Below are 24,684 nucleotides of genomic sequence, written 5' to 3'. Positions count from 1 at the left end.
TTCATATTTAACCGTTAGCATTAATTACTTATTTTTTAAATTATTTTTAATACTTATTATTAATATTAACTAACAGAAGTAATATAATAAAGTAATCATTAACTAGTCCTATTTTCTTAATAAATATATTAAATTAAAAAATAATAAATTAAATAAATATTTTTTAAAATAAACCAACTAAAACGAAATGATACACGTGAATAAAGATAAACCGTAGTTGAATGAGAGTTGGGGAAAGTACCACAATGGTCAAGGAGGTGATTAATTACACTACGATGTGAACATGGAGTGAAGCGGACAGATTTTATAATGGGACCCAAGATATTACTATTATTATTATTATTATTATTATAAAACATAATATAATATATTAAAACTTTAAAATTTTGAAAATATCAAATCACAACAGCATATTATATTCAATCTTATCTCATATTTCTATGAAATATTATTTCCATTGTTTGAACTCATAAATTTTTGAAAACATGATATCAATTCAACCTGTTACTTCATTAATATTATTATTTTTTATAAATAGAAGGGGTTGTTAGGAAGAGGCCATCATCAACCATTATCAACACTGTCCTCTCTTGGTATCCTATGAATCTACTACCCTACCCTTATTATTCCCAAACACTTAAATTTTTCCCAATTTTCTTGCAATTTCAAACTTCAAAGAAACCTTCTTCTTCTAGCTTCTACTACACCTGTAATATAAAGTGAGTAACTAATTAGTGCCCTTTATCTATTACTATTAGTAGTATCTGTTAACCTTTTATTTATTTGGTTCACAAGCATCTTTACCATTTATGTAGTCTTGAAAATAAAAGAAAAAAAAAATCCTTTTTATGAAGTTCTTGATGGTATTAAGTCAATCTTGATCTGTAATTAGATCTTAGTGTTCAAGAATTGTGTTGTATGATTATTTTTTGTCATTTGATTTGATTTTTCCTCTTTTTAATGTTTCTTGATGATGGATAATTGGCACCAGATAAAGCTGAATATTTTTCAATTTTGTCTAGTTTTTTTGTTTTTTTTTGGGTGTTTTCTTGTATAATTTGCATTTGGTGGTCTGAGATTTAATATCTTTTCAAGGATAAATCTTCAAGAAGTCTTAAACCCAGAATTTTTTTTCTTGTCATCCTGAAAAAATAAATGAAATTATTGCAGTTTTAGCAGAAGGTTTAAAGAATCTTGGATCCATATTCATAAAAATCTGGATTTGATTTTTCATTGGCACAAAACTGAAACTTTTAAATTATGGAGTCTTGTTTAGATGTGTACATAGCTCCAATTTTCAGTTCCTGATTGAGTTTCTGCTTTCTTCCATCACTCTAGTTACTATTTTGATGCATATGCTATTTATGTTTAGGCTGACATCTGAATGACTAAATCTGCTTGTCTAGGGGGATGTTCCATTTATAATTGTGTTACTGCTATAGCCTGTTTAACTTTTCCTCATAATTGGCTGAATTGATATATGTTGCTGCTTGTGTCTATGCAGGTCCAGTGCACTCGCCTATTCCAGAAGTTGTTGCTAGAAGAAAATCTCCTAGTTTCAGCCTAGGTAAACTCTGATTCCGCAAGTTCTGGTCTTTCCAATGGTTTCTGTTTGGATCATCTTGCTTTCTATACTGGCAAGAATATGGGAAAAAGGGAAAGGAGAGAAAGTGTTGAACCTTAATACTTACCCTATTTTTTGTCTTACTTACCTTTTTAGTATGTTCCAAAAAGAATGGCTCTTTCCACTTTAGCAAAAAAAAAAGAGAGAGAGAGAGAATGGCTCTTTCCATTTCTGGCAATTTCTTAACTCCAGTTTTCACACACATGTTTAGGACCACAAGGTTAAATGTCATTTTGATACATTCTATGTATCTTTAATTTAAGACCACATGATTCAAAAAGTTTTCCTTACTTTCCGAAACTCCGTGTCATCTCGGAAGCGGACAAACAAATTGAAACGGAGGGAGTATGGTATTGCATATCTTGACTATCAGTCTTGTTCTGCCATTACTACCTCTGGGCAAGCTGTTTGTTCCAGTCTACTTGGAATATTTAGAGAGAAATTTTGGGAAGTAAGATTTAGCTAAATATGAACTTATTTCACTTGGCTGGAAGATGGATTTGGACCGACTGTTTTGCTAAAAGTAGATGAAGCTTGTGGTGTTGCTGTTCTTGTTTGAAAAACTATTTATACTCTTTTTTCATCGGTCAGTTTATAGTCTTGCCTGGACTTCTATATGTCTTTACTCTAATGGTTGATTTTTCATTTTTCATTTTGTGACTAGATTCCAATCCATTATGGGCCTCTCACAGTATCCAACTCCAGCAGATGCGGGAGTGCTTTGTGTGATTCTAGTGAACACGGCCATATCTATCTCCATTGTTAAGGAGATGGTCCGATCGATCCTTCATGTGATTGGCATCCGCATTGCATCATGGGACGACTATTCCCTCGAAGGTCCCTTGGACCCGTTTGAATGTCGCAGAAGCCCATCAGAGTCATATATGGAGGAATTCAGAAGCCATACCCCTGCTATTCGCTATGATTCAATCTGTATCTCTAACCACGCTGAGAAAGAGTGCTCGGTCTGCCTGACAGATTTTGAACCTGATGCAGAGATAAACCATCTGTCGTGTGGCCATGTTTTCCACAAGCTTTGTCTAGAGAAGTGGCTCAAGTACTGGAATGTAACTTGTCCACTTTGTAGGAATTACATGATGTCTCAAGAAGGCGAAGAAGATACTTGTCCTATGTGAGCGAGAAGTTTATTGAGGCTATAACACTACTATACGTCTGAGGATGTTCCGATGTACAGCTTAGTAGTGTACAGGCTGAATACATGCAACGGTTCATCTTTGACATTGGGTAGTTCTGTAGCTTTTCATATTTGTAATGTTTGGCGTCCTCTCTGAGTGACGGGTCTCTTTACTGTGACCAAGAATTCATACATTCTTGTACATAATATATGAAAGATTTTCTTATGATGTTTGCCATCTTCTTGCCTTAGCTATCAAGTGAATGGTCTCTTTCTGCTTGCTTAGTTAGGGTGTTTACTTAGGTTATTTCCAGTGTGGGGAGCTGTGTTTGAATTCTTAAAAAATGCTGACGCACTGGGGAGCTATGTTTGAATTCTTAAAAAATGCTGACCCACCCGTATTGAATCATCCAATAAAGCGCTATTTTTGACGCTTCGACACACACCAAACTAACATTTTTTAATGGTGTCTCCGTCTCTTTCCTCATTTTCTTTTGGGTGGGTGGAGGAGGTTAGGCAAAGCATGTGCAATGATTGATCTTAGAAGTAACCAACATATATAAATAATGTACAACTAAGCATTCTTCATGCCTTTACAACTTTAGGAATCAGATCAGCATAGTTATTGTAAACAAAGATCAAGGATTAAAAGGAAAGTAAGAAAAGACAGAAATTGAGTCCCCATCACATGCTTAATTACACAGATGAAATGATGGAGCACATTACTTGAGTAAAGTTCAAGCATCCATGCTATGCATCAGGTCATTTTTCAGCAGCTAGCTCGGAGAGTTTTGAGCCCACGGACATGCTACTTCGAGTCATGCTTGAGCTCCTGTGGTATCTGCATCTGAAAGAACCAGCATGTGTGGTTGGTGAGCACAAGCAGTTATACTTCGCGCTCTTTGGTTGGCCTGAAGGTGAGGATGGCATTGAAGATGGAAGCTGCTGCTTCATACTCTCCAACACGCTGCTTGGCACAATCAACTTCTTTTTTGGTCGTCTAATCTCAATTGAATGTTCATCCACACTTGGTGGTTGTTCAGCCATTTCTTGAGTGGACTCTGCAAAGGGGAGCCATCGTTAAAACTATAATCTTTTAAATGTTGTTGTTTGCATGTATGATCCTTGCAAAATCGTAAGACCATGTATAGGGGCTAACACCCGCAGAGTACTAAAAGGTAACATGATGAGGAGGAGAGGGTACCCTGAATGTCGTATGAGAACCTTGATTCTTGAACTAGACATCGTTTTATACTTTGAAAGAAATTTTGATGCACATTTATAGAATTGGTGATAACAGTGAAAAATCAAGGTTTAAATCATAGCAGATGGGGAAAAAAAAAATGCTAGATGACTTATTTATGTGTGGCTAAGCCTTGATAGGCACCAATGGTGGTGGACACTAATTCACATTCATCATCTATTTTATATAAGTAGAAAAAAAAAAATATATATATATATATAATATAATTTTTAACAATGATGGTTCAGATAAATCTGTTCCACCTCTCTAGCTCCATCCCTTATAAGCACAATTATCAGGTATTTGTGGTAGTGAAAGTTGAAAAGTAACGTGCAGTAGTGAAAAGTGTGTGCGAAAAGTGTGTGCAAGTTGTCCAAGCATTTCCCATTTTAATTTATTTGTTCACTTTTTCAAATTGTGTTTTATCTGGTTTTGGGTCAAATCCTGAGTTGTGGATTATAATATTTTGAAGAACAGAAAATGTTCTAGTTTCTTCCTTAAATTCTAATGAAAATGCATGGTAGTATATCAACATTATGCTTCTCCTTTTTCCCCATATGGTAACACTATGTTGGCATGACCAGAATTAGCATTCAATTTTCCATAAAAAAGATTCAAAAAGAACATTATCAGGACACCAAACAAAATTTACATAAATAAAAATGAAGAAATTAAAGTATCACCAAATAAAAATGAAGAAATTAAAGGATCACCACACTGTAAAAAAAATATCATACAATGTTGCTGATGGGAGATGATAGATATTCCGTGGAATTACTCACGATTCAAAAGCTGGCCGGACAACAAAATTATTAGAAAAAAAAAAAGAATCCTAAGAAAAGATCATATTATACCAGTAGATGCACGTATGACGTATGAGTTTCCAATGAATAACAGCAGAGGAAAAAGTAGGAAAAGAAGGAGAGGAAGGAAAAGGATTCAAAGGAGAATTCAAGAAAAAACAATCCTCTCCAGGAATGATTCTTAGTTTCTGATCTCATGTTTATGCTTTGCATTTTCTTGAGGCTGTTGTCCTTTCTGTTTTTGACACCACTATTTTTTATTTTCATTTTACTTCTTATTATACTATGAAAATATATATATATATATCAGGAATTTTATTATTTTTATACTCGTATTGTACATGAATTACCATGTAATGTAACACTCTTAATTTTATTATAAATTAGTCAATGTCATCATCCTACTAATCTAACGCCAAAAGATGCATGGATTGCGACCATCGAAACAAAAATTTTAAAAAAATTAAGTCCTTTTCATATAACATTAGCGTTTGGTTCAGCTCATGTGTACATGAGTTTTTCTATCGAATAACTGCTACCTCCAATATTTTAATAAATTTTATTCCAAACTTCATTGACCACGAGCCCAGAATCTGAGAAGCGGAAAAAAAACAAGGCTAGATGCCCTTGCATGTTTTTCCCTTTTTATTTTTGGAGAAAATGGGAACCTCGTGTGGTGTTTGGGGAGTTGTAAAGACAGTGGAGAAGCTCTAAGAAATCATTACAATTCAGCTGTAATTAAAGAATCATATTAAATGCATATATTAAAAGTGGAAGATCCTGATTTGAATTTTTTGTTTTCCTTGTTAAAAACTCCGCAATAGATAAAATTATCTTTTCACTTATTTTCTTTAATTATTAAATAATTATTAAAAAAATAAAGAGTTCTAAAATATATCGGATCAATTTATATTGGTAGACTATTGTGTACATAAATAAGGCAAGAGAAATATTCAGATGAAGTCCTTCTCCATTAAGAACGTATACAAGTGATTACAAGGGACCTTCCAGAAAGTTGGGGCTTTGGGCTCTAGGTGACAAAAGAGTTTTAAAATGAAGTGTGAGTGACACAAGTCTTAATAATTGAGTGGAGGTGACAATTACTAAGTTTGAAAATAACCCACAAGTTTTTTAATTTATATTTTGATCCAATGTAAAACCTAATATAACTAGAAATTGAGGGAAAAAAGGCATGTTTCTCTCTCTTCTCATTTATTGAAGTTTTCTCTCTCTTTGTGATTTTTGTTGTCCATTGTTGTTGTTGCTTTATTCATCATCTTCTTCTTCATTATCACCATCTTGTTCTTCATTATCATCTCTTCTTGTTCATCATCATCAGCTTCTTGTTGTTGAACATTGTTGTTACCGCTACTATTGTTACTTGATCAAATTTTATTCGTATATCACTTGGAAATTACTTATAGGTGATTTTAGTAAGTAAAATTATAATTTTTAATTGAATTCCTCATCTGGATGTATCTACTACTACTGTTTTTTCAACAGTAAATAAAACATGTAATGTGAATCCAACAGATGAGTAATCTGTTGCACAGATGTGTAATCTATTGCAACATATTGATTAATCTGTTGCAACATATTGACTAATCTGTTGCAACATATGAGTAATATGTTGCAACAGATTACTCATATGTTGGATTTGTATTATAGTGTTGTAACATGAATCCAACATATGGGTCATCTGTTGCAACAGATTAGTCATATGTTGCAACAGCTTACTCACTTGTTGCAATAAATGACTCATATATTGGATTCATGTTGCAGGTTCTATCCATTGTAGCAGTAGCAAATATATCAAATAAAAAATTCAACAAAAATCATAATTATACTTACAAAATCACCTATGAAGTAATGTCCAAGTAATATACGAATAAAATTTGACTTAAAAAAATTCTAAAAATTTCAACAAGGGCACAACGAATAAGTGAAACACATGAAAAATTTCATGAAACAGGTAAAGAATACAAAAATAGTGTATCATATATAAAATGCAAAAGGATCGAGGGGGCAAACGTTTGATTCCTCCTAAAAACATTTAAGTTCCCTAGTATTTTAATTGCTTTCTAACGGATAACCCATCTATTATAACAAATTTTCTATCTATTTGATAATTTCCAACAGATGAATCATCTATTGCAACATGTTAGTCATCTATTGATTCAAATTAAGCAATTACTAGTAATAACTAAATTGATTTAGCTAAAATTAAAAACAAGTCTTTAAGATAATGGGACAAAAAATTGAGTTTTCCTAAAAATGTTTGAGTTCCCTAGTATTTTAATTATTTTTCAACAGATCACCTATTTGTTGCAACAAGTTAGTCATCTGTTGCAATAAATGCTTATAACAGGTTAGTCATTTATTGATTCAAATTAAGCAATTATTAATAATAATTAAATTGATTTAACTAAAATTAAAGACAAAACCTTAGACAAGGGGAAAAAGGCTTGAGTTCTCCTAAAAAACATTTGAGCTTTAGTATTTTAAATTGTTTTTCAACACATATTTTGTCTATTTAGTAATTTCCAACAGATGAGTCGTATGTTGCAACAACTTAGTCATCTGTTGCAACAGATGTCTATATTTGTTTGATAATTTTCAATAGATGAATTAGTTGTTGCAACAAGTGAGTCATTTGTTGCAATAGATGTCTATATCTGTTTAGTCATTTTCAACAAATGTTTTTATTTGTTTGGTCATTTCCAACATATTACTCTTCTGTTGTAACATGTTAGTCATCTATTGATTCACATTAAGTCATTATTAGTAATAACTAAATTAATTACTAAAATAAAATATGAATTAATAAGTTCAATTACAGTTTCAATTAATCTCATGGTAATTACACGATCAATTAAGTATGTTCGTCCTGAGCAGAGTGATCAATTGACCAATTTTATTTGAAATGATTCAAACTAAGTCATCATTAGAAATAACTATATTGATTTAACTAAAACTAAAGATGAATTAGTAAGTTCAATTATGATTTCAATTAATTTCATAGTAATTACATGATCAATTAAGTGTTTCGTACTGAGAAGAATGATTAATTGACAAATTTTATGTGAAATAATTCAAGTTAAACCATTATTAGAAATAACTACATTGATTTAACTAAAATTAAAGATGAATTAGTAAGTTCAATTACGATTTCAATTAATCTCAGTAATTAAATGATCAATTAAGTGTTTCATCCTTAGTAGAATAATTAATTGACCAATTTTATTTTAAATGATTGAAATTAAGTCATTATTAGTAATAACTATGTTGATTTAACTAAAATTAAACATGAATTAATGAGTTCACTTACAATTTCAATTAATCTCATCGTAATTACATGATTAACTAAGTGTATTCGTCCCGAGTAGAGTGATCAATCGACCAATTTTATTTGAAATAATTCAAATTAAGATATTATTAGTAATAATTAAATTGATTTAACTAAAATTAAAGATAAACTTACAATTTCAATTAATCTCATAGTAATTAAATTATCAACTAAGTGTATTTGTCATGATTAGAGTGATCAATATTGATCAATTTTATTTGAAATGAATCAAATTAAGTCATTATTCGTAATAACTAAATTGATATAACTAAAATTAAAGATGAATTGATAAGTTCACTTACAATTTCAATTAATCTCATAGTAATTACATGATCAACTATGTGTATTCCTCTTGAGGAGAGTGATCGATCGACTAATTTTATTTCAAATGATTCAAATTAAGTCATTATTAGTAATAAATAAATTGATTTTGACTAAATTAAAGATGAATTGATAAGTTCACTTACAATTTCAATTAATGTATTCGTCCTTAATAGAATGATCAATTGATGATTTTATTTAAAATGATTCAAATTAAGCAATTATTAGTAATAACTAAATTGATTTAACTAAAATTAAAGACAAGACCTTAGACAAGGGGACAAACATTTGAGTTCTCTTAAAAACATCTGAGTTTTAGTATTTTAAATTATTTTTCAACATATATCCTATATGTTTGATAATTTTCAACAGATGAGTCATTTGTTGCAACAACTTAGTCATTTGTTGCAACATATGTCTATATTTGTTTGATAATTTTCAATAGATGGGTCATTTATTGCAACAGGTTAGTCATCTGTTGCAACGTATGTCTATATTTGTTTGGTCATTTCCAACAGATGTCTTTATTTGTTTGGTCATTTCCAACAGATGTTTTTTATCTGTTTAGTCATTTTCAACAAATTACTCATCTTTTGCAATATGTTAGTCATCTATTGATTCATATTAAGTCATTATATTAGTAATAACTAAATTATTTAACTAGAACTAAACATGAATTAATAAGTTCAATTACAGTTTCAATTAATCTCATGGTAATTACACTATCAACTAAGTGTGTTCGTCCTAAGTAGAGTGATCAATTGACTAATTTTATTTGAAATAATTAAAACCAAACCATAATTAGAAATAATTATATTGATTTAACTAAAATTAAAGATGAATTAGTAAGTTGACTTACAATTTCAATTAATTTTATAGTAATTACATGATCAACTAAGTGTTTCGTTTTAAGTAGAATGATCAATTGACCAATTTTATTTGAAATAATTAAAATCAAGCAATTATTAGTAATAATTAAATTAATTTAACTAAAATTAAAGATGAATCAATAATTTTAATTACGATTTCAATTAATCTCATAGTAATTACATGATTATCTAAGTGTATTCGTCTTGAGTAAAGTGTTAATTGACCAATTTTATTTGAAATGTTTCAAATTAAGGTATTATTACTAATAACTACATTGATATAACTAAAATTAAAGATGAATTGATAAGTTCAATTACGATTTCAATTATTCTCATATTAATTACACGATCATCTTAGTGTGTTCGTTCTGAGTAGAGTGATCAATTGACTAATTTTATTTGAAATGATTCAAATTAAGCCATTATTAGTAATAGTCAAATTGAATTAATAATTACAATTTCAATTAATTGAATTAATAATTACAATTTCAATTAATCTCATAGTAATTACATGATCATTAAGTGTATAACATATTGCAACGGATTTAATCTGTTGCAACAGATGAGTCATTTGTTGAAAATTATCAAATAGATATACACATATGTTGCAATAGATTAGTCATCTGTTGTAACAAATGTCTTTATCTGTTGGTCATTTCCAACAGATGACTAATCTGTTGCAACATATGACTTTATCTGTTTTTTATTTCCAACAGATTACTAATCTGTTACAATAGGTAACTAATCTGTTACACCAGATGTCTTTATTTGTTTGGTCATTTTCAACAGATTACTCGTCTTTTGCAACATCTTAGCCATCTATTGATTCATATAAAGCCATTATATTAGTAATAACTAAGTTGATTTAACTAGTATTAATAAGTTCAATTACTGCTTCAATTAATCTCATGATAATTACACGATCAACTAAGTGTGTTCGTCATGAGTAGAGTGATCAATTGACCGATTTTATTTGAAATGATTCAAACCAAGCCATAATTAGAAATAACTATATTGATTTAACTAAAATTAGAGATGAATTAGTAAGTTCACTTACAATTTCAATTAAATTTATAGTAATTACATGATCAACTAAGTGTTTCGTCTTAAGTAGAATGATCAATTGACCAATTTGATTTGAAATAATTAAAATTAAGTAATTATTAGTAATAACTAAATTGATTTAACTAAAATTAAAGATGAATTGAAAATTTAATTACTATTTCAATTAATCTCATAGTAATTACATGATCATCTAAGTGTATTCGTCTTGAGTAAAGTGTTAATTGACCAATTTTATTTAAAATGATTCGAATTAAGGCATTATTAGTAATAACAACATTGATTTAACTAAAATTAAAGATGAATTGGTAAGTTCAATTATGATTTCAATTAATATGTTGCAATAGATGAGTAATCTATTGGAAAAGACCAAACAGTTAAAGACATTTGTTGAAAATGATCAAACATATATAGACATTTGTTGCAACAGATGACTAACCTGTTGCAATAGCTAACTCATCTATTGAAAATTATCCAACAAATATAGACATCTGTTGCAACAGATTAAATTGTTGCAATATATGACTCATCTATTGGAAATTATTAAATAGACAAGATATATGTGAACTCAGAACCAAAATGAGCCACAAAATTTAAAAAGTGACCAAAATAAGTCACATATTTAAAAAGTTACCAAAATAGGTTAAACGTAATAATTTATTGCGTTTTCTATTTTTTTCTTAACGATCAACTAACGGAGTTGACTTTTACAAAAACGTAAGAATTTCTTACGTTTTATACGATAACAGAGGAAAAAATGCAGTGAATTATCAAATCAATTAAAAAGATACTAAAAAATGAGTTGTTCAACATAACAAAAAGTTATGTTCTTAATTTTTTTATAGCAGTGATCCCACCCACAATTCATTTTTCTATAAATGTCCCATTACTTCTACTTTTTCCTCTTTTTACATATGATAATTATGAATTTTTTGATTAGTTAAATTTATTTATATTTTACATGTAGTTCAAATAATTTAGTTTTTCCTCTATGTAATAAATTTTTACGTTTTACATAAAAATTTTAAAAAATAGAAGTATCAATTACCTCATTAACTTAACAATTTTCTTATATTTATTCTATATCAAAAAATAATCACTTCTATTCTTAATTATCCGATTTCTCTCTAAAACAAATTATACTTTTGAGTTTTCCTCTACTCCAAAATAGTGAAATGTTGAATTATCGTCGATCAAATATGCTACTATATAGAAGAATTATATTTTTTTGGTGTGTTAAAAATATGAAATTAATTTTTTCGGATAGTGATTCATCGTAGTTTTCGATTAGTGTTTCGATTAGGATATTGAGGAAACTCACATGCACAAATACGTTTCATATTATAATTAATGGAGTAAAAAATTATAATTTAATTTTGGAACACTCCTAAATTAATAAGAAAATATATTTTTTTAGGAACACTCCTAAAAAAAATATAATTTTTGTATATAGTAGCATATTTGATCGATAATAATTCAACATTTCACTATTTTGGAGTAGAGGAAAACTCAAGAGTATAATTTTTTTAATGAGAAATAGGATAATTAAGGATAGAAGTGATTATTTTTTGATATAGAATAAATATAAGAAAATTGTTAAGTTAAGGAGGTAATTGATACTTCTTTTTTTTAATTTTTTTTATGTAAACATAAAAATTTATTAGAAAAAAAAATTATTTGAACTACATCTAAAATATAAATAAATTTAACTAATAAAAAAATCCATAATTATCATATGTAAAAGAGAAAAAAGTAGAAGTGATGGGACATTTGTGGAAAAAGAAATTGTGGGTGGGGGACCACAGCTATAAAAAAATTAAGAACGTAACTTTTTGTTACGTTGAACAACTCTTTTTTTTAGTACCTTTTTAATTGAATTGACAATTTATTGTATTTTTTCCTCGGTTATCATGGAAAACGTAAGAAATTCGCGTTTTATATTTTTTTTATAAAACGTAAGAATTTCTTACGTTTTACAAAAAAAAATTTAAAACGTAAGAAATTCGTACGTGTTTGTAAAAGTCAACTCCGTTAGTTGATCGTTAAGAAAAAAGTAGAAAATGTAATAAATTATTACGTTTAGCCTATTTTGGTAACTTTTTAAATGGACGGCCTATTTTGGTCACTTTTTTAATTCCGTGGTTTATTTTGGTTCCGAGTTCGATATATGTTGAAAAACAATTTAAAATACTAAAGCTCAAATGTTTTTAGGAGAACTCAAACATTTGTCCCCTTGTCTAAGGTCTTATATTAAAAACTTGTCTTCAATTTTAATTAAATTAATTTAGTTATTATTAATAATTGCTTAATTTGAAAAAACAAATGACTAATGTGTCATAAACATCTGTTGCAATAGATGACTAATTTGTTGCAACAAATAGATAATCTGTTGGAAAATAATTTAAATACTAGGGAACTCAAATATTTTTAGGAAAACACAAATGTTTGTCCCATTGTCGTAGAGACGTCTTTAATTTTAGCTAAATCAATTTAGTTATTATTAATAATTGCTTAATTTGAATCAACAAATGACTAGCATGTTGCATCAGATGATTCATCTGTTGGAAATTATCAAACAGATAGAAAATTTGTTATAACAGATTGGTCAACTATTAGAAAGCAATTAAAATATTAGGGAACTTAAACATTTTTAGGAGAACTCAAATGTATGTCTCCTTGATCCTTTTACATTTGATGTATGGTATATTATTTTTTTCTTCTTTACCTGTTTCATGAAATTTTTCATGTGTTTTACTTATTCGTTGTGCTCCTATTGAAATTTTTTTAAAAATTTTTGGGTCGAATTTTGTTCGTATATCACTTGGACATTACTTCATAGCTTATTTTGTAAGTAAAATTATAATTTTTGTTGAATTTCTTATTTGGTGTATCTACTACTGCTACAATGGATAGAACCTGCAACATGAATCCAACATATGAGTCATCTATTGCAACAAGTGAGTAATTTATTGCAATATATGACTAATCTATTGCAACAGATGACCCATATGTTGGATTCATATTACAACACTATACAATGAATCCAACAGATGAGTAATCTGTTGGAACAGATTAGTCATATATGTTGCAACAGATTAGTCATATATGTTGCAACAGCTTACTTATTTATTGCAACAAATTAGTCATATATGTTGCAACAGATTAGTCATATATGTTGCAACATATTACTAATCTGTGCAACAGATTAGTCATATATGTTGCAACGAATTACTAATCTGCGCAACATATTAGTCATATATGTTGCAACAGATTATTAATATGTGCAACAGATTAGTCATATATGTTGCAACAAATACTCATTTGTTGGATTCACGTTACATGTTTCATCTATTATTAAAAAACAGCAGTAGCAGATACATCTAGATGAGAAATTCAACTAAAAAATAACAACATTAAAAAAAATAACAAAAAATATAAAAAAAATAACAAACACCAAAAAATCAAGTTCCTCATTTTCGTTATAACTTAAAATCCCTAATTTTTTACTTGTGAAAATCGAAAAGAAACGAATGAAGAACTCAAAGTTGTTGTCGCCGGAGAATGTTGTCACGTCGACTGACGGTTGAAAGTAAAAAAGGAACGGGCAAGAACTCAAAACTATTTGTCGCCAGAGGTTGAAGTTGCACAAGATTGAAGGGAGAAATTTGAAAAATTATTGGTTGGGAGAAGTTAGAGAGAGAAACTATCAAGAGAAAGAGAGAAGAGAGAGAGATTGATTTGCAGAAGGAGGAAAGTTTTGTGGGTGTAGGTTAATTTGTATTTTTGAAAAGATTAAAAAGTTTTAAAAATATTAATCAAGTCCACAATTAACCTAATTAAGTTTTTTAATTATGTTTGACCCTTTTAAATTGGTCAATGTCACCAATCCTTCATTCAAGACTTAAAAGACACCTTTCCTTCAATTTTCTCCAGAAAGTTGCTTGGAGCAAATTGATTTTAAACAGCCAAGGATCTCCCAAGTGGACCTTTATTTTAGGCTTGGTTGCACAAAACAGACTAGCAACTAGAGACAGAATCAGAAAGTAGGGCATCACAACTACACCACTTTGCCCTTTATGTAGCTTACAAAATGAAAATATACAACACGTCTTCTTTGATTGTGAGATCTCAAGAATTATCAGGGAACGAATACTTCACTGATAGAAAATCACTCGACGAAGCATGGCGTGGCACGATGAGCTTTTATGGGCAACAAAACACTACAACTAAAGGAGCAGAGGAGCGAGCGTTTACAGGATTGCATTGGCAGCTACAGTCTATTATATCTGACAAGAGCGGAATTAGAGAATATTCCAACAAAAAACAAGAAATGAAAAAACAATAGTGAGGTTGATACTACAGAATGTTTATTCTAGAGCTAATTTGAGTCCAAGGCTTGCAAGCTACATTAGCCAATGAAGACTCCTAGATTGACCATTGCTTCCTGTAGAGAAGTAGTCGTCTAGATGCAATAGATGGATCGTGCGATGCACTAGTCCAGGGGCTTCCTGTCCAGGCTGGGTGTAGGGATTTATTCCCCCTCTTGTGTTGTAATGTTTCCATTTGGTAAATAAAGAAAATTACTTACCAAAAAAAAAAAAAAGGCAAGAGAAATTTATTTCATGGATCCATAATTTTTATTTAAATAGAAATTATCACAACAATGACAAATTTATTTCATAATTAGAAATGTACGAAAGAATAAAAAATTGATTAAGAAAAATGCTCCTAATCATTAAATTTTCTTCAAAGAAAGTAAAAATAATAATAAACAAATACAGAACAACTATACAAGTAAATAAAAAATTTGATTAAAAAATACAAATTTGTTTGATTTTTTATGATAATATTTTATATTCCTGCTTCTTTCTCCTCTTCACTATGCCCATATTCTTCTTCATTCATCAACCTAAACTAAATATTACATCAAAATCACTAAAAAAATAATTTATTAATTGATTTATAAATAAAAGCCTGAAGAATATATAACTGAACATTCATGAAAAATAATAGATATTTAGAAACTTTAATCGAAAGGATTGAGGAAGAAAAAAAAGGAGAAAATAGATAAACTGTCATTGAAATATGCCACATTAATTTGTCATTGATATATATATATATAAACACCTAATGAAGGTAATAATTTTTAAAGAATTACTTTGCACAATTGATACTCCGTACAAAAAATACTAGTACTTGGGTATAAATAATTTTACAATTTAACACTCTTTTTTATGCTGCATCATTCGAGTCTGTGTCTCCTTCTGTTCCTGCTTAGAAAATCTACAAATTAGAAACTGTAATATAACCAAAAATAATTTGAAAAAAATAGGAAAGCAAATCTGTCATGGAGATAGAATGCTTATAACTTCTTATTACTTTTAAATACATTAGTCATTTTTATCCTTTTGCCATTCATATCTATAATAATAAGATATATAAGTAGCATAAGTTTCAACAAGAATCTGATGATGAAGAAAAGAAAAACCACTATATTGCAACAACACAACATTCTGCCGAAATTGAGACGAAATTTCATGTATATATATACAGTAGAAATTAAAACAGGAACCAATTATATAACACAATAACGATTAGAGAGAGATAATTAGAGACACAATGAGAAAAAAAATTAACTACTCAAGATGAAAAATATGATTTGGTATTCACCCATTAGTATTGGTACTTATAGAAAATTTAATGTTGATTAATGAGAATATGAAAAGATGTAGGAGGTGAAAAAGTTGTAACTCACATGAAACCATAATGCTAATTGAATGTATGAATTAAAGACATGATTTTGTAAAATAAATTAATTGAAAAAATGAGAAAAAATGTCCAAAAAGGGAGAAAAAGGAAAAATGTAAAAGAAGTCATAGAGAGGTGCCACATAGGCACATCTCTAATCCTTCTTTATATATATATATGTAACTTTTTTCTCTATTTTTTTCTTATTTTTTAATTAAAAAAATCAATAAATCCTATATGTTAAACTCCATTAAATTTTGTAACAATTATAATCATTCATGAGTATAAGTTACCGTACTGATTATTAATTATTGTTTATGTTAATGGGAATTGAAAAGTCATCATTAATTAACAATGCTCTTCGTGGTCAGTTCTTTAGTCTCATTCTTTGTATTCAGTGTGGACTACTAGGTAATACAATTGACTTGTTGAGGCCAACTTGTGTTTCTTTTTTATTGAACACTAGAATAGAAGATGTGGCAGGTCAACTGTGGCCTTTGGTGTGCTTATATGATCATCGACATGTATATACTTTTGATTTTAGGGAAAATCAGTTCAGCCAATTGGGTCTAGGCACATACATTGACCATACAGAAGTGCGTGCAATATTTATCAGGTACGTACTATTTTACTAGCAGAAAACTATAAAAGCGAATTAGAAAAGATTGTCTAGTCAAACTAATTCGATTCGGATTTAGCACACATCAATGAATAACCTAATCGAAGAACTGAACATCCACCCCAAAAGCTACTATATGCACTAAGCAATTTGCAGTAATATTCCTTCCTAGAAGGTGTGTGATTTGTTGCATATGCAACCTGCAATATGTATTTGTGAATATCACTTCCGTTTTACAGCAAATATCAAATCATATTTCTGACTCTTCTCGCTCTCTTTAATTTTACTAAATTATCTTTTTGGCATGCATTGATTAATTTTTCCTTTTGACGTGAGTTTGATTTATACAATAATTTTGTACTTATTTGTAGCGGCACTATTTAATATATGGATTTTGTGTTTTAATTTGTTGCTAATTATATTGTAATTCGTTGTTTGAAGGTGAAAAAATGACTCCAATTTTACTTCATGGTACTTTGCATGTGACGATACACGAGGTCGATAGACTACATAAGAAGCACGGTGGCAACTTCTTTAGCAAGGTATATTACATATAAGCTCCATTGGAATTTTGAATTGGATCACCATATGTATTCCTTAATTATCTCAAGCTTTTGTTGATCAATTTTAGTAATTTTTTGCTAATTATATAAACGATACCATTATGGTATTTCTTTCATATTCTTTTTAATTCTTTTTTATAGAAGTCTTTTGATAAATAAAAGGCAAGAAAATTAAAATATTCTTAAAATATTACGAGCAAAAAAGGAAAGAATTTTAATTCTGATTTGAGAGAACATTTAGGGTGATTAAAAATAGAAAAAACGCATAATTAACATGTGAGGAAGAGAAAAATAAATTAATTAATAAGAAAATGAAAGAAAAAAATCAAAGAGAGAGAAGTTTTAATTTAAATTTACCATTAATTTAATATAGAAAATTTTCTTTTTCTCACATTTCTATCAATTTTTATTAAAATACTTTAAATTTGTATGAGAAGAAGATGAGAATATTTTAGAAAAAGTTTAATATTGGAAATTTTACATGAAATAAAGTGAAAAGCATTGTCAAAATTAAAGTTTATAAATTTACAAATAATATTCATTTATTTTGTTTCCTATTAGTCATTCTAATTACATAAATGATAGGAGATGTAACTAAAAAATATAAAAAAGTTGAGATATTTTTAAAATATTACGTGGAGAAAAAGAAAAAAAAATGACTTGTGATTTTTTAAAAAATTTAGGAACTAAATAGAGATTAATAGTTGTAATTAGGAAAATAGCATAATTAACCGTAAGGAAGAAATAAAAATAAAAAATTCATAAATAATAAAAATAAATAAAAATGAATGTCAAAGATTTGAATTTAATTGTATTATTATTTTTTATTATTTTATTTTTTTTCTTCTTCTAATTTTTAATTTATTTCATATTGGTTAAATTCGTATCAACCTATATTTATTTATGCATGAATAATGTGAAGGTCGGAATAGAGTAGATGATATGACGCCTCTCTTTGGCTATCATTTATACTGGACTTTTTTTTTCATATTTCGACTTTTTTTTCTATTTTTACTCGAAATGTTCATAAAATAATTGTATATTTGCTAGGAGTTACATCTTATCAATGTTATGATAAATATTGCACATTAATGTATCATTATAGTAGAAAAATAAATGGCTATTGATAAATGTAACTATAGAATTTGAATGGCTCTTATGATTCGTAATAAATAAAGAAAATAAAATGATCCGATAAATGATGAAGTGTTACTTTGATAAAGAGAAATTTACCTAAGAGAATTTATAATGCAGAAGAAGGAAAATAAAGGGATATTAGAAAACGGTGCTTTATTTACTTCTCCATTAATTAAAAAAATAATAATAAGAGTTGCAACTAATTATTTTATTGAATTGTAGAATGAATGCTTTCATGGAGAATTCTAAAATGTTACTCTTCATGTTTCATTAGTTATTAAACAAGCGTATTATAGTAAGTATAATTGTATAGTTATTGACTTGTGAAAATTTATGGAATTTAATGTCATTGAATATTTTATTTTATAGATGAAAAGGAATAACAAAAAAAAAAAAAAATAGAATCCTTGATCAAAGAAATATGCCACACCACTTCTTAAATAATAAAAAATTCATAAGTCTTTATATGGATTGAAAACAATAGTAAGTTGGTGGTGGTGTTAATACTTAAAATTTATTGGTTACACAAGTGAGTGATATTTTTTCAGGTTTTGTTTTCAAAATTTTGAAGCATTTTTTTTACGAGTGATGAAAGCAAAGTATATAATATGAAGAGATGGAGGTGAAATAAAGATTTAAATTGTGAATTTATCTTTAATATTTTTAGTACCAAGCTATTATATTCTTAATACAAAGTCGTTATATTTTTAATATATGATTTCACTTTTAATATTTATTATAATTTTAATGACTTTTATACATATATAAATTACGTTTTTTGAAAATATACTAAATAGATAAATCGAGTAGGTGACATCTCTATCAAATATTATTATATTATTTTTTTATAATTTTTTAATTGAAGTTTCAATAGTTGATGCATTTGTTTAATTAATATTTTACAATATTTCACATTGTGAGATACTTTTTAGACACTCATCAAAAATATATGGTGTAGCTTAATAAAAATGGGACAAATTGTTATTGGGAAATATATTTTAACTTATTAATGAAGAATATATTATCCCTCATTTCATAAATGTTAAATTTGCTATGATTTATTTTCTTTCATCATTTGTAATCAATTCATAATATAATTAAAATAAGTGGGATGATATAATATTACGATTAGATAATAAAGTGAATATAAAATTAATGTAAAAAAATATTAATTATGTTCGAGCGGTCAAATTTCCTAGTTCAATAAGAAAGCTGACTCTAAATTACTTGTCTACTGTACTAAAAATACATTCACTTTTCCTCCTTAACATATGAAAAGAAAAACATATATTTTATATTTTACCCTTAACATTAATTACTTATTTCCGAAATTATTTCCCAAAACCTAAGTGCATACATCAGTGAATATGAATATGTGGTATACTTATACTAATCATTAGTTTCTTAAAAGGCATGGAAAGTCCGACGTCTGACAAGTAAAAGCCAACGGGGCATGGAAAGTCCGACGTCTGACAAGTAAAAGCCAACGGGGAGAGTAGTGGCAGTAAGTCTAAACTTGAAACCTTCAGTGCTCTTCGATTGTGTGCCATTTTCAAAAGGACTCAAATCTTTATTGGGCACAAGAATCTTAGAATGACCAACTCTGGCTTCTTGGAAGAAAGACATTTTGCAGGAACTGATTGATATCCAAGTCCAACTTAAATGAATAAACAGAGAACAAAAGAAGGATGACATTTTACAAGAACTGTGAACATGTTCTGAAATTTCCAATTCCACCTTGAATAAATAAAAGTGGAAATGAAAGGAGAAGATGCTCAGTTCGAGATTGCTAAAATCTGCAAAAGCAACCACTATTTCTTCATTTCAATTAGAGAAGCCATTTGGTAACCTTGTTCAGCATCATAATTATTCCCCTATGTAGATCGATCTCTCATCAGGTGAGTCTTCCACAGTGAAGCCATAGTAAAATACTTAAGTAACATGACGAAGCATTCTTAAAAGGAACCATAACTACAATAAAATAGGACTTCCACTAGAACCATGATAGTGTTTTTGTTGTTTACTCGAAACAGCCGTAGCACGTGAGTAATTAGTTTTCCATTTTGATCATACCTATAAGCAGACTAACGGCGAGGCTTGACAGAGGATAACTTATCCAAAGATGGATGCCTATAGTTTGCAATACAATTAAACACCTTTAGGAAATGAGAAACGTGGCTGAATTGTCAATCTGCCTATTTTCGATGACACTGGAAATGTATGATTCTCTTTTCAACAAGCCAACTAGTACAATATTCAATCAAGAATGCATCGAGCTATTCCATATATGTCAAGTACTTTAGTTCTACTTGTGAACGGCCATAAAAGTAATTCACTTTTGCCCAGAATCAAAGCCTGAGAGAAGCAGTTTAATTAGCATAAGCACAAAATGAGATCAAACAACAATTTCACAACTAATGTAACTGCAATTTAAGTCGGGAGCACAAATGACATTCTTATTAACTTACCAAATGGAAGGATACAAGCTTGAAGCAGAAACCGAGAACAATGCAACTACACTATAAAGAGGTACCCCAACTAAAGAACTAATCTGTTATTGCTTTTCAAAATAGATACTTACGAATTCATTCTAAAAACTAAGACAAAAACATACCTAAAACAAACAGTATGGTATAGATTTATCCAAAAACTGCAGGAGTAAAGCTTCAAAGTTCAAATGCCAGTCAGAAATTAGCTGGACGAAGTGCATGTATTGATCCCATCCTTGCAGTCTTTGGTGAGATCATTAAATGTCTCAACCTGCTTTTTAGCCCTAAAGAAAACTTCCGTGTCGACTGACGACCTCATGTACCCATCAAATTCAACTGGATTCCCGTTATTAAGTTTGGCTGTCTCTGCATACCACTCACTGTTTTCATCCCAAAGATCTTTATATTCATGAAGGAAATGGGTGGAATACTTGTCTTTTAAAGGGTCAAAAAAGGATGTATCTGGTTCATTGGTTGCAATGTACAGGTTCCTCCCATCATCGATCTTGTCCTGCAAGCTAGACAGTAGAGCCTCGGGAGAAGTATCTTCTGCCAAATGTGGCCACATTTCATGATTCCTTGCCTTCTCCCCCCTTACAACATGAACTGAGTCATAATCCCAATTCAACCTTGATGAAATAGCTGAAACAATGTCCATCAATCGTCTTGATTTCCATACCAGATGCCATGGTCTTTGAACGACAGATTCTGTCTCGCCCTCGCATACCCTGTACCAGTAATTATCTAGCTCTACAGAACCAAATTTCCTCATGATTAAAGTATCCTGCACTCCAGATAACTTCATCGGTGTAATCCTAAAATCTTCCACAAGATGCAAACTTAGTCCGTCTTTTTTATGCCATTGCTTCCAATCTGACCAAAACTGGACCTGATCGAGGACCGACGCTGAATCCTTTAAGTGCTCAAAATCAAAGTAAAACCTGAAATCCTTTCCTTCCTCATCTACACCAGACGAAGTGTAAATCTTGGATAAACAAATACTTAAGTCCATTACCAATGTCCTATTCAAATATTGAGCCTCTCCCAACGCACACATGAAGCTCCAAAGGTAATGGCTCATGCTCTTGCACCTATCCCCACCTCCAGAATAAATCAAATACTTACCATTACCAAATGAACTCTCCGACTCCACCACAGGCAGTGAGTCATTTACAGCTTCCCCAACCACAGGCAGAGCAATAGGTTCACCCTCTGTCTTAGGAGTTGCCTTCTCAAACCCCTCATCTAGCTTACCAGGAGTTCCGTCAAACCCTGTCTTGTTCTTTCTCTTCCTCTTGCGAGCATTTCCACCAGAATGATAATCACCTATACTGACCACATCAAGGGTGCAGTTCTCCGACCTAGAAACTACAAAAGACCGGTAATCCTTATAAAAGGTAGCAGTCTTCCCTTCCTTAGGCCTAAACCGCCATGCCATGTGGCAGGAACTATCATTCAATCCCCTGACCGGCTTCCCAAACCGGTAAAAATGTATGTCCTTGAACTTCTCAATGGCAGCCCTCATCAACAAATGAAACACGTCCGGATCAGTGCAATCGATGGGATCGTCAATCTTGCCACGACAATCCAAATTATTCTCAGTGACACTTCCAGCATCAGCAGTTTCCGGAACATCAACATCATTGAGGTTAATGAAGGTCGAAAATGCTGTCTGATTAGCACCGAGAAAGTCCTCACCAGTCCTCACAACAGTATCATCAGCTCTAAATGTAGCATTAGATTTGGAAGCAAGGAAATTAGTGATTTTTTCTGAAGGGTGAAACAAAGGGTCTTCAGGCTGATAAGTTGCAGCAATTATAGTGAAAATCAAAACCCCAAGTACAAATATAGTGAAACAAAGGTTCCCTATCATTGCCATAGCATTTTGACCCAAATTTTCTGGCCTGAAATTTCCAGTCCGGGACAGCAAAATTGACGGCCGACCCAACATTTTTTCCCACTTTTCTCACAAGCCTCAATCAGAACCAAGAAATAAATCTGTAAAATGGCAAAACATATTATTAGACTACCATCACTCAAAAAAATGACTAAAGTGTATTCAAGAAACAAGAAATTTGACAAAGCAGGTATCTTTCTTCCCCCTTTTCTTCTCACAAAAATGAGCTCACTATAGCATTAAAGCCTCAAACAAAACAAGAACTAAAAGTGCAAAAATATATTATATTAGACTACCACAACTCAAAAACATAACTAAAAGGAAATTCAAGAAACATGAAATTTGACAAAGTAGGTATTTGTTTCCTTACTTTTTCTCACAAAAAATTAGTTCACAATAGCATTAAAGCATCAAACACAACCAAGAACTAAATCTGAAAAATGGGCAAAAACATATTATTAGACAACCATCACTCAAAAATATGACTAAAGTGTATTCAAGAAACAAGAAATTTGACAAAGCGGGTATCTTTTCCCCCCCTCTTCTTCTCACAAAAATGAGCTCACTATAGCATTAAAGCCTCAAACACAACAAGAACTAAATGTGCAACATGTGCAAAAATATATTATATTAGACTACCACAACTCAAAAACATAACTAAAAGGAAATTCAAGAAACATGAAATCAGACAAAGTAAAACCAAGAATCCATAAAATGGGCAAAATATATTACTTATTAGACTTACCACCACTCAAAACAATGACTAAAATGGTATTCAAGAAACATGAAACTAGACAAAGCAAAACCAAGAATTCATAAAATGGGCAATTTCATATTATTAGACCACACTAACATAATATTAGACAACCGTCACGCAAAAAATGACTAAAAGGGTATTCAAGAAATATGAAATTAGACAAAGTAAAACCAAGAATCCATAAAATGTGCAAAATATATTACTAGACTACCACCACTCAAGAAAATGACTAACAGGGTATTCAAGAAACACGAAATTTGACAAAGTAAAAGCAAGAATTCATAGATCTGAGTAAGTACAAGCAAGAATTGACTGTGTTAAAGCTGAAATTATTATGTAGGGAAAAAAATGCTTATAGAGTAAAGTATAGTATAAAGATTATTTGTTTACCTCATAGAGCTTGGTAATTGAGATTTGAGCACTTGTCTTTCATTCTATGTAGAGACTAATGAGTGAAGTAAAGCTGATTTATTTACACTTGATTTTTGAGAGTCAAGATCCTACAGTGTTCATGGGCACCGGGTATTTGCCTCTTCAATAAATTAATAATCATTGTACACCGACAAAACCATTGGGGATCGAAATGTGATTAGCGAATAGAGTGAGGCCTTAAATCATGAAACAAATAAATATTAGCGTAAATGGGTACTTCGGAAATTTGTTGTGTGATCCCCCAAGGTTTTCGTATTGACCAAATATCCCCCGCTTAAAAAATAAACAACAACATACTTGTTATAAAATAAAAAAGAATAAAAAAGAAGAGTAGAGAGAATAGAGAGAATAATTCTTATTTTTTCTCTTGAGGGATGAGAGATCATATTATTGTAAATACAATGAACAAAACTCTCTATTTATAAAAAAAATTTACTCAATCTGAGTAAAAGACAGATGCTTCAAATCGTAATAGATATCAAAGTAGATCTTAATAGACATTCACTATAATGCAAATACATTTATAACACTCCCCCTTGAATGTCTAATTTGTAGATAATGCGCCTCGTTAAAACCTTACTAGAAAAAATCCAGTAGGAAAAAAATCTAGCGAAGGAAAAAGAGTACATATCTCTAATA

General features: G+C 29.9%; 2 protein-coding genes and 1 long non-coding RNA gene across 5 annotated transcripts; 1 reads left to right on the top strand and 2 right to left on the bottom strand.

Annotated features, from left to right (window-relative positions):
- The first annotated feature begins 420 nt into the window (after positions 1 to 420).
- Positions 421 to 2,997, top strand: LOC107878080 (probable E3 ubiquitin-protein ligase XERICO). 2 transcript variants are annotated; one of them, XM_016724956.2, is made up of 3 exons: positions 421 to 719; positions 1,505 to 1,567; positions 2,289 to 2,997. In XM_016724956.2, exon 3 carries the CDS (start codon positions 2,302 to 2,304, stop codon positions 2,758 to 2,760), a length of 459 nt encoding a protein of 152 aa, XP_016580442.1. In that variant the 5' UTR covers positions 421 to 719; positions 1,505 to 1,567; positions 2,289 to 2,301; the 3' UTR covers positions 2,761 to 2,997. The 2 variants fall into 2 exon arrangements, with proteins under 2 accessions (XP_016580442.1, XP_016580443.1); XM_016724957.2 differs by lacking the exon at positions 421 to 719 and adding an exon at positions 753 to 863.
- A 296-nt stretch (positions 2,998 to 3,293) lies between these two features.
- Positions 3,294 to 5,097, bottom strand: LOC124885644. 2 transcript variants are annotated; one of them, XR_007042997.1, is made up of 2 exons: positions 4,740 to 5,097; positions 3,294 to 3,820 (listed from the first exon to the last, which is right to left on the bottom strand). It is a non-coding gene; the product is annotated as an uncharacterized LOC124885644 (long non-coding RNA). The 2 variants fall into 2 exon arrangements; XR_007042996.1 differs by having other exon boundaries at positions 4,857 to 5,097.
- A 15,811-nt stretch (positions 5,098 to 20,908) lies between these two features.
- On the bottom strand, positions 20,909 to 24,217 carry LOC107878081. The gene is made up of 2 exons (XM_016724958.2): positions 24,004 to 24,217; positions 20,909 to 22,957 (listed from the first exon to the last, which is right to left on the bottom strand). The coding sequence occupies exon 2, from the start codon at positions 22,908 to 22,910 to the stop codon at positions 21,162 to 21,164; it is 1,749 nt and encodes a 582-aa protein (XP_016580444.2). The 5' UTR covers positions 22,911 to 22,957; positions 24,004 to 24,217; the 3' UTR covers positions 20,909 to 21,161.
- Positions 24,218 to 24,684: the final 467 nt, after the last annotated feature.

This window comes from Capsicum annuum, chromosome 7, assembly GCF_002878395.1.
Source record: "Capsicum annuum cultivar UCD-10X-F1 chromosome 7, UCD10Xv1.1, whole genome shotgun sequence".
NCBI lineage: Eukaryota > Viridiplantae > Streptophyta > Magnoliopsida > Solanales > Solanaceae > Capsicum > Capsicum annuum.
The sequence above is the reverse complement of the archived record's forward strand: the minus strand, read 5'-3'. Positions and strand labels throughout refer to the sequence as shown.

Excerpts from the sequence above, each read along its gene's own strand:
- LOC107878080 (XM_016724956.2), top strand. The coding sequence starts at position 2,302 with ATGGGCCTCTCACAGTATCCAACTCCAGCAGATGCGGGAGTGCTTTGT.
- LOC107878081 (XM_016724958.2), bottom strand. The coding sequence starts at position 22,910 with ATGTTGGGTCGGCCGTCAATTTTGCTGTCCCGGACTGGAAATTTCAGG.